This window comes from Erithacus rubecula (assembly GCF_903797595.1).
Source record: "Erithacus rubecula genome assembly, chromosome: 12".
NCBI classification, from domain to species: Eukaryota; Metazoa; Chordata; class Aves; order Passeriformes; family Muscicapidae; genus Erithacus; species Erithacus rubecula.
The window spans coordinates 19112514-19123389 of record NC_136664.1 but is presented as its reverse complement, the minus strand read 5'-3'; the positions used below and the strand labels follow the sequence as shown (position 1 = coordinate 19123389).

At 50.4% G+C, this 10876-nt stretch overlaps 1 protein-coding gene across 1 annotated transcript; it reads right to left on the bottom strand.

Annotated features, from left to right (window-relative positions):
• Positions 1-2138: 2138 nt before the first annotated feature.
• Positions 2139-9594, bottom strand: LOC306807063 (hydrocephalus-inducing protein homolog; the record flags this gene model as incomplete). The annotated part of the gene is made up of 10 exons (XM_079316316.1): positions 2139-2276; positions 2584-2710; positions 3116-3255; positions 4364-4528; positions 5552-5719; positions 6187-6388; positions 7924-8070; positions 8463-8654; positions 8743-8864; positions 9480-9594. 9 exons carry the CDS (start codon positions 9592-9594, stop codon positions 2645-2647), a joined length of 1317 nt encoding a protein of 438 aa, XP_079172442.1. The 3' UTR covers positions 2139-2276; positions 2584-2644.
• Positions 9595-10876: the final 1282 nt, after the last annotated feature.

The window sequence follows — 10876 nt, the reverse complement described above, 5'->3', positions numbered from 1 at the left end:
TTCCACGGCAAGAAACTGAAAAACAATGTCTAGCTTCAACTGTAACATATTAACATTTTGTGATTGGAAAACAGTATCATGAATATGGTAAGGTTAGTATGATTGACTATAGGTAATAATGAAAGTATTGAGTGGTTGTTTTGTATTAAGATGCTCTGCAATGAAAAGTATATAATGCACTGTACCAGAACTAAGAGTTGGCTTCAGATGAAACTACAGCTGATGCTGACTGCTGTGGGCTGGGCTCTTGTTACCCAAGACCCGTGAATTGCTGTACCAGCCTGCATACTAAATAAACAGCACTTTAAAAAGCCATCTGGAGTCCTGCATCCCTCCTTTTGGCTCTTACAGCCCTGCACTTTATTCCTTAACCCTGAGGCAGAAAAAACCACAATGTTCCTCCAGCCACAGAGGTTGGGAACATCCCAAGTGAGTGGAATGGTGGAAGAGGACCTCCAGGACCAGCCAAACGAAAGCCTTGCCATTGTAAGGTCTCAACTATGCACCTCCTTCATAAGGCACACCCAGACACCTCCAGCCCACTGCCCAAGGTGATCCACCAGCTCTCTGCACTGATGCCTGAATAGGCCCTTTTGTCCTCTTGATTTCCCAGTTTAAACCACATGACAAATTGCTAACATTGCTTGACCCTCCTGCAATTCTTACTCCATTCATTCAGCTCTCTTCTCCCTGGCCATAGCCTGCTCCTTAATGAGAACAATCCTATCAGTCAGAAAGCAAAGGCTGCAGGAACTCTTCTCTTGCAAGACAGGCTCTTGTCAGTCAGATTTCCTGCTAAAACCCAACAAACTAGTGCTATCTGCCACGGAAAATATTTGAAAGCAGCCTCATCCATCTCCTCCCCATCAAGCCAACTTCAGTCCTGAGCTGAACAAAGCCCTGATACACAGGCTTGCTTTAAGCAGCCTCACCTCCCAGCTCCACACTCTTCCTATGTGTGTCCTGAGCTGGCTGACTGGCTGGAGCAGAGCTTGCCTATTCCTGCAGTTGCAGGGGAGCCTAAAGGACATGAGCTTTTATGGGTGGTGTCCCATCACAAGGAGAACCCTGGCAGATCAGCATTGCAAGGACTTCATCTGTGGCAGGACCAGTACCCAAACCAAGGGTTTGTCTGTGCCTCACACCTGCCCATACCACAATCCCACTGTTTTGGTGAAAAAGAGAGATGATGAAGGTGCAAATCAACATCATAGATTCAAGACACTTATACAGGCAGTGCCAAGGCAAGCCCAGAGCCCAGCTCCCTGCAGGCAGCATTTAAACCAGAAGGGCTCAACAATAAAATAGAGATATTCTACCTCAACAGAAGAAGGTCCTTCCTCTCTTGGGAGCCAGGGAGCTAAGAGTGGCCATTCCTGTCTTGCTTCTGGTCTTTGCTATCAAACACCTCTGAGCTCAGAGTCCTTGGAGCAGGGAAACCTTCAGGGACACTACCTTGAACAGTAATCCATGGAAGGCTTACTCACCTCTCCCTCTGTATATGCTTCCTTTCCAGTATTATTTTTTCCACTACAGCTTTCTTCTCAGGAAGGGCATCATACTCATCCTCATCCATTTGCAAGACACATTCTCTGCTGCTCTGAATAGGTTTTTTCCACTGCAGTGTCTTTAGCACAAACCAGAGGAGAAACCATGAGTGACTAAAGCAGAGCTGGGTACTCTGGGTCAGCTGCAAGGATTGACCTTGCAACTTAGGGCTTTTTCCAACCCAGCCTATCATACCAGGAGATGTTGGGAGCTCATATCCCTGCTCCAAAATTCAGACAATCCCCCAAACTGGCCAGGAAGTGGAGTTCCTGTGCTTTGCCTGGGCTTAAGCACACCAAGGCTGAGGACAGTCATTTATTACTGAGATACAGCAGCTTGGACTTGTGCCCAAGCTTTAATGTTAGAGATTAGGTGAGGTCTTAAAACGTCAGATCTCCTGCAACTCTGAGATGAGTGCTGGTTACACTGAGGCAGAAGGTGGCAAGATTATAAAACATTTCTTACAAGCTCTGCTGCAAACCCAGATACACAGAGATAAGGCTGAGGGCTTGAGACAGATTTGAGAGGGACAGATATATTTCACCTTCCTTCTCTCTTTCAGTTTCTTCCTTGGCTTTACAAGAATCATAATCCTGATGCAGGTTCACCATATAGACATGACAACGATTCTTGACAGCTTTGAATTCACAGAGCAGAGAAGATCCCAGGCTGCTTGCAAAGAGGTTCTCCAAGCCATGAAAGACCACTCCCCTGTAGCAGTCTCCACGCTGGGAATAAAGGGAAGAGCAAGTCAGCCATTGCATGCAGGGGGCTCGCAGCTGGACAGTAAACCTAGATGTCACAGGGCACCAGCTATCCTTGTTCCAAGGGCATTAGCTAAGACCAGCTTGGATCTGTCCTTAGGCTCTGCCAACCAAGAGCATCTGCAGCTTCCCCAGGGAAGGATCCCTGCACACGTCCAGGATCTTCCAAATCTTCCAACAGCACATGCAGACCTCCTCCTCCTCTCCAAGTTGTACCTCACTGCCTGTCTCTCTGGAGCAGGAATGAGTCCTTTTCCCCCACGCCACACACCTTCAGCCTCTCACAGAGGATGTCCATCAGCAAGTCTTGGGCAGCACACAGCTCAAGCAGTTCAGCTCTTCCCATGACTCCTGATGATGCTCAGCTGCTGTGGTGCAGGACCAGTGGAATCTGTGAACTACAATGTGGAACATTGTTAGGAAAATAAACCATGGCGGAAAGCCCTGAAGAGCTTGGACTTGAGGTTCTTCACTAGTGCAGACTAAAACAACCCAGCAGTGCAGGCTGGGTGAAGGACCCATCCCTGATGCTATTACACTGTTTGAACAGGTGGCACAAAAGCCACACTGCAGTAAAGCCACACTGAGGCAGCTCCCCACTGGACCTGGTGTGGCTGGTGTTTCTCCTCGAGCGAGTCTGGACTCCGATAGCCGTGTCAGAGTTGTCTGCCAGAGCACATTCCCAACCAAGTCATGCCCAGCCGGCCAGCTGGGCTTTGCACTGTGGACACCCATACCAGCCCCTGCCCATCTCAGAGACAATGCAAAGGTCCCAGGCATCAAGCAGGGCAGACCATGTTTACCTTGGTGTCCTCTTTGTTGGGTTTGCTGGCTGGCTTCTTCTTCTTTTGGGCTGAAGGGTTCTTGCCTCGGCATTCTCTCGTTGTTTCTTCCCCAGAGGCCTGTTTATTCTTGCTCTGAGCAGTGACCTGAGGTTTTTTACCTGCACAGGGGGCAGATGGTTCAGGGGGTCTTTGAAAAGCAATTAGGCACCTTTCCCTGCAATGGGCACAACCTTGGGCCCTGGAAGGAACATGGCACTTTTCCCCCAGTCTGCTGGGCACTGACAACACTGTTTCCCAGAAGCAGCTCCTTCCCTGCTTCTCTTACCATCATGGTAAAGCATGCCATCCCATACTTGATTTGAAAGCCAGCACTACTATGTCCCTCCTAACAACTGTGCATGCAGGTGACACTGCTTACACAGCAGTTCCCCTACAGATCAAGCCAAAGATTGGTCCTCCAGGACCATTTTTCCATTCACTGCACCCATCCCTCCCTCATGTGGAGACCTGCAGCCCTACCCCACTTGCATCACCTGTCTCCACTGAAATGAAATCCACCTTGTGGGAAAACCCCGGCTGGGACCCAGACTCTTCTTCTTTCTACCAGCTCGCAACCCAGCCAGGTTCAAAACTGAGCAATGCAAAACTTCCCCCTGCACCAAGCCAGATCTGCCTCACCCTGCAGAGATCAGGGCACCAACTGCCCAGTAAGTTTCATTAAAGTCACATGGAGAACAGCCCAACATGCACGAGCTGTGTACCCTGACAGTGGGCACAGGTGAATCTCTGGAGGAAAGAGCTCATCTGTAGCATGTCTCTCATTGGAAATGCCTCTGGGAGGCTGTCCTTCCTTCCTCTCATTTGCAAGGTTGCACTCTTAATCAGTCCTCTTGTGCTTAATGAGCCACTTCAGAAGGCTTTTTCTTGTTAAAGTGGGCAGCAGTTCTTCCTGCCACCCATGAGGAGCAAGGTCAATTCAGCTTTGAGGAAATATAAAATATTTGGGAAAGAGACCGCCATGCTTCACCACCCCTATAAAATGAACATGTGCCAAGAATAGCAGCAAAGGGGGCTATAAAACAACCCCTGACTGACCCTTATATGTTTCTTTTTTTTTTTAAGACAAGCTAGAGTTGCATTTCACCCATGTTCCCTAAGAGACTCAAGGACTGAAAAACTGCTGCTCTGACTAAGCAGAAGTGGACAGTCATGGTGAGTTTCTCAAGCACTGGCTCTGGGTCCAGCATTTTTCCTTACCAGCATTACCTTCATCTTCACCTTCCAGCTCCATGGCAGCCTTGGTGCAAAGCTCCCAGGCACGGTGCCCTGCTTGGCTCTGATCACTGGCAATGGCCTCTTTCACCACAGTGTCAATAGACAAGCGAGCAGTGTCATAATAGGGACACAGGGCCGCCGCTACTTCTGTCTTTCCTGAGAGAGAGGAGGATTGCTTGGTCACACTTTGTCTTTCGTTGCAATACAGGATGTGGCCAGAAATGTGTATTCTCTCACCATCTGTTGAAGCTGGGTGGGGCAGTGACCCTTATCTCTGTGGCACATATTATCTGCTAATGGGCCATGTTTAAACCAAGTGGGGCAGCCATCTTTATCTTTTCCCCAGCCCATCCTCTCTCCAGGAAGATATCATCTGCTGCTGGCCCATTCAGTCCCACTGCATGACTGATAAAATTACATCATCCCACTGGGAGATGCTCCAGCCAGGAGGAAGAGCCAAGTCTTTCCTACCTAGATAAAATCTGTGATTTGGAATACCAAAGCAACCTTCTTTCCACTGGATTCCAGAGGAAAACTGGACCTTTCCATATCATCCCTGGACCTTCAGAGGAAACTGCACCTTCTACAGGAGCACTGCTCCAACTGAACCACATCTGTCACTGCAGGAGGATGCAGCCACCATTGAATGGGACTGCTGCCAACACCCTGACTAGCTGATGGGGTATCAGGTTGTATTCTAACTCTGTCAGTGTTTTGGGATTATTCTTTGTAATATTGTATTTCTATTTTAATTTTCCTAGTAAAGAACTGTTATTCCTAATTCCCATATCTTTGCCTGAGAGCCCCTTAATTTCAAAATTATAATAATTTGGAGGGAGGGAGTTTACATTCTCCATTTCAAAGAGAAGCTTCTGCCTTTATTGGCAGACACCTGTCCTTCAAACCAGGACACACGTGCTATGAGGCATTGCAGGACAGGCTCTTGAAAAATCTCTAACAACATTTCAAAGTTAAAATGTCAGTGGGAAAGCTAGTGTTTCTCTGGGGAGGCCATGAGGGAGGCAGCTGGAGAGTGGGTACAAGCTCTGAATTCTGGAGCCAAGAGGATCATCTCCACCTCCTGTTCAGCTGAGGACTTTGCGTTAAGCACCATGATCCACCAGGATGTGCTCCTCCTGCCTGCCCCTCTCCCGCAGCCCAGGGCTGCAGCTCACATACCAGCCTGGGATGGCCCATGGACAAAGAGAACAATCCTCCTGTCCTGCTGTGCTTCACGCCTCTCCAAAGATGGGTTGATGCCCAGGTGGCGCATGACAGCCCAAGAAACAGGATTCCCAGTCACTTCCACCATGGGCTCAGGAGAGACTGTGACAGCCCTGTCATATGCTGCAAATCCAGGGGGAAAAGTCAGCCTCCCACCTTCCTTTGATCCTCATCATCCTCCCCATCTCCTCAAATCCCAGGAAAGGAGACTTGGTAAAAGCAACATGAGCTTGTTCTTTTGTTGCTAGGAAGGTGCAAATATAAACGAGCCAGTGATATTAGATCTGGTCCTACTGGCTGAAGAACTCATCCAATTCTAGTCTTTGTGGCTAAGGGACACAAGGGAATATCCTGATTAATTCCCCAGTCTATGGCAGGCAGATAACAGCTTTGGCTATACTCAAGGTTGGTAGAGGATGCCACTGCCCTTCCCCCAAGAGTTCCTCCACCAAGTTGGGGAGCAGACAGCTGCTAAAAGCATGGGCTTTCCCTGGAGAACAAGGTGACAAAGGTTCAGGGTGTATGGTCTGGACTCCCTGTTCTGACCATAGTCAAGACAGACACCACCAAACCCTCAATGCTTTTCTCACCTGGTGCTGCCTTGTCCATGGCCTCAGCCTCAGTCTCATCTGTGACCATGGCCTCTGCCATGGCCTTGAGCTCTTCCTGTTGAGCCTTTGGCCTCTTCTGTGCTTCACAATGCTCCAGCACCACTGGCAGCTCCCCGCCCATGGCACCAGGAGGCATTAAAGAGTTCTTTTGGCACTCAGAACCCACTTCCATCTGCAGGAACTGTGCACACAGGGAAGAGAAACCATACACATGATTCCTTTTCTCGCCTCTGTTGGGGGTTGAGTGTTTTTCTTTTACTGTGTCAATTTAAAGAATTTTTCCCATTATCATGCCAATGGAGCTGGCCTGGTTACACCCAGGATCTTTGATGACTCCAGACAAAAGGAGTAGGGGGGAGCGGATGGACGACTCATGATTCCTCGTGTTTCCGGCAAGCGGAGCCAAGAGCAGGACACCCCGTCTGCAGCCCCACGCTGTGGAACACAGGAGAGCCAGACCCTCTGTGATCACCTGCCCTGCATCTGCCCCGTTCCAGCCTCCTGCCTCTGCGGACACAGCTGATCACCGGACACACACGGTGAGCGAGGAGCCGCTGCTCCAGCCCGTTCCCACCCGAGACCAGCATGGCCACTGTTGCCCCCTCCCGCCTGCCCTCTGCCCCTCCCACAAATGCTAAGCTGCAGCTCATTCTTGTAAGACGTCTGAAAATAGAAAAGTGCAGAAAACTCATCCATGGAGATCCAGGTGACAGGACTCCAAATACAACACTTGCCACAAGGTCAGGGTGTTATCGGTCCCTCTAAGGTGAATGGAAACCAGATACTTATTTACAATAGATACTACAGCATCTCTGTCCTGGGTCTGAGTAACTGGGATGAATCCTGGTGTGCACTGTAATCGGGTATTTGGGTATCAGATGGATGTACAATGGACTGTCAGGAGTTTCACATAGTCATGCAGGAGTGCAATGCTCATGAGAAGGCCTCAGGGTTAGAGTACCAGACAAAGTCCTGGCACTGCTGCATCAGGCAAATGCCAGCTGCAGGAGAAAGGCAAATGAGCTCTCGCTGGCTAGAAATAAGGGTCATCATCTCTTTAGTGGTTGGCTCTGGTCAGAGTCAGAAAAGAGTTCTCTAGAGCAATTAAAGATCCCTGGGACTGTAGTGGGCACAGAAGGACTTGTGTCCATACTGGCATGCACTGTCAGTTTCCAAGGGCCAGCAGCCACAGGCAAACTTTTGGAATACTCCGTCCAGCTCCAAGTTGAATCTCCAGCTGCATGGGAATGTGCAGGCAGGCCAGAGCCCCAGGGACTGCTGGCAGCACACCACTGCAGGTGACTGTCCTGCCATGCCCAGGAAGGTGTCTGGTGGCTGTTTTGTCTGTCAGTTCTGCAGCAGGACGAGCCTAGACTGGCCATTCCAGGATTATCCTGGCAAGTGTGCAGCTGCTCTGCACCCAGTGTCGCAGCTGCAAATACAGCCAGGCAAGGGGGAGGCTGAAGGGAGTTGGGCACATCCCCCCATGTGCCAGGAGGCAGCCACAGAGCCCTGATACTCTCCCTCTGCAAGCTCCCTATGGGCATTTCAAAGCACATCTGACAGGAGTGCTCTGTGGGGTGGACTGAGCCACGCTGAGAATGGGCTTGCAGAAAGCTCCCCGTGAAGGCACAGCTCATACCACACTCTCTGCACCAGGCCCTCATTTCCAGATAGCCCTGACAGGCCTCCTGGGCTGACACCTGCCAATCTCACCTCCTCCTTGGGTGTAAACTGGATTTGTAAGTCCTGCCACCTTCCTGCATCAAGGGTTCCTTTGGAGGGCGTCACTGCAAAGGGACAGGGCTCATCCTCCAGCGCCTGCTGCCTCTGACCTGGTGTCCAGTATTGGCGTTGATTGTCCTGGGCACAGAAACCAACTGTGTGAGGTCCCTTGGTCTGCAAGGACAGAGCCTCAGTTCCTGCAGTGCTCTGAAACACTGATACAATGCTGAGAGCACCCACAGCCAAACCAAGTGTGGCCCCCATAGCCTGGAGCTGGAGGGAAAATCTGTAGACAGGACAGGCAAATAGGGAACTACTGTCCTCAGAGGAGGAGGAAGGGTGAATATGGCAGAAAAGCAAAGCATCAGCTAATGGAACAGGTCCAGGCAAACCAGTCTTGGTCTAGACCCTCAGAAGCTTCCTCAAACATGCTCTAGATCCAAGTGCTCAGGCAGCCACAGGAGCAAAAAGGGCAAGAGACACAAAGAAAACCCAACCAAGTCAGGCGTTCAATGTCGCCTGTGCTTTACCTTCCTAACAGGCTCAACGGCCTCAATGAACCACTTGCAGGGTACTTGGAACCAGTTGTAGAGCCGGACTGTCTCAATCTGGCACTGCCCAATGAGGGTATCTGAGAACTGCAGTGTGTTCTTGGGGAGGTCGAGCGACAGTTCCATCACGGTGGCACGGAGGCGGATGTTATACGTGGGGCCTTTTGTCACCTGCAGAAGGACAGAGAAGTCAGCAGAGGCTGCAGGTGACATCTGCTGCTGTGCCCAGCCTGCTGCCTGCCCCAAGAGCTGTGGTTACCTTTATGGGTAGCAGCACATCCACAGCACCCCGTGGCTGGTGGGTACTTTCAAAGCACACTTCTATCATTACGGTGTGTTTGTGAGGCAGGTCCTGCATCTGGTCCAGATTCACTCTGAAACCTTGAACAGATGAGAACAAAGCAGCTGAGATACACAAGAAACATGAAACGTGTCATAAAACATGTTAAGGCCTTACAGGTGTCCTGACTGAGAGGTCTGGGAAAAACCCATGCCATGCTGTGACCTGGACAAAACTTAAAGAGTGCACCTAAACACCCCTCAGACACAGTGAGCCACTGTGTGATGGAAGCACAGCCCTGCCTCAAGGCCTCCTCTGATCCACCAGAGGATGTCGCAGCTGTTTCCTCATAAAGGCTGAATACAAGTGCTGTGACAGTGTGAACTCCAACCAAAGCACTTCCAAAACATGGCAGACCCTGCTGGCTTGCAAAACAAGCCCACAGAGTGCCCAGAGAGACTTAGATGCCATGGGAGCCAAGGCAGAAGATGCTGAGAGGTGACCAGGGTGATGAGCCCATCTGGCCCCTGCACTGAAGCATTAGGGCAGCCACAGGCAGGCCAGCTCCCCTGGGCACGGCTGGCCAGGAGAATTCTGCCTCTAAAGCTCCCAACAGGGGCATTGAGAAGGAAAAGCCCAAAAACCTCCCCAAATTCAGTGCTTAAGATAATTTGGACACCTTCAAGCCCACAGGAAGTGTTTCCAGCACTGCTTACCTGTGTTCTGCAGGGCAGACACATCGACCTGGACGGACACTGGGATCTGCCCAGGGTTGGTGATCACCAGAGTGTGTCTTAGTGTAACCCTTACATGCACCCATGTCCAGGACATATTCAGGCAGCTCAACTCTGCAAAGAGGAGTAAGACAGTCCTTAAAACACAGCCTGGGACATGTCCAAGAGGATGAAGGATACAAATAAAGTGGCTAGCTCTTTATTCACTGCTGTAAAAACTCAGCTCAAGCGCATGAAACCCATGGCCTGACCACCTGGAAACGACTTTGGGGAGTCAGGAGTACAGGTCCTAGGTTTTATCAGCTACTAATGGTACCTGAAAATAAAATTAGTTTCAAATGGACACTGGCCATAGCTTCTCTGCCACTAAAAGCCAGTATAGGTGAGTACACTGGGCCTCCACTGGTCTCAAAGAAACTGCTTAGCCTGGTGTACAACCTGAGCCTGAAATTGCTTTGGGACCTAGGAATAAGATTTGCCTGCACAGGGAGTCTTCACTGCTCTGCAACCAGATCACATGATCTGCTCTGCAGAGCATCTTCTTCCTGAATTGAAGCCCCCATGCTTGTGCTGCATCATGATGCTACTAAGAGACAAAGCAAGTTACCTAGATAAACCCTGCAACCCCACCAGGATTCAAGCCATCTGTTTTGGGTTTTAAAGGTTTGCTGACATGTGCAAGTTTTTCTGTTTAGTGTCTTGTGGAACCAAGCATCAGCTGGGAGTTGTCTCTTTCAGAGCTGGTCAGCAGGGACAGAATTTCTGCTGTCTGGAAGCCTGAAGGTCTGCACTGGGTGCCCTCACCTCTAGGGACAGAGTCCCACACCTGTGGGGAGCTGAGCAGTCCAAAACTCAGCAGGGTGCTGGAGAAGGGAGGACACTCTGCTGCTCACATGGAGGGTGTCACAGTCACCAGGACCACAGCCTTTCTAAAACCCAGGCTATTCCCAGCTCTGCAGGCACAAGGAGCTCTCAGGAAAAGGGACATTGCTGGATGTTCCCCACGGGGCACCTGGACATGGGGATGGGAGTCCCCACTCACTTGACAAGAGCCTGGCACAGCTCCTTGTCAGGGAACATGCTGTGGGGATGGATGGGAGTTTTTCTGCAGCCAGAGCAGTTCTTTACCAGCTTCATCACCATCTCATCTGCAGCTGAGCATTTGACTGAGGAAAGAGAAGACAATGCCTGGTTAGCAAAGGTTTTCCAGGTTTGCATCTGAGAAAGGTTCCCACCCTGCTCTTGTTGAGGGGGGTGTGGGGTCCTCCTGTCTGGCTGCTCAGTGTCTGTGACACCTCCTGCTCTCTTAGCCAGGACCTATCTCCAGAAGTAACTGCAGCATCTTGCCTGCCAGCCACTGTTAGCAAAGTTTGCTAGGC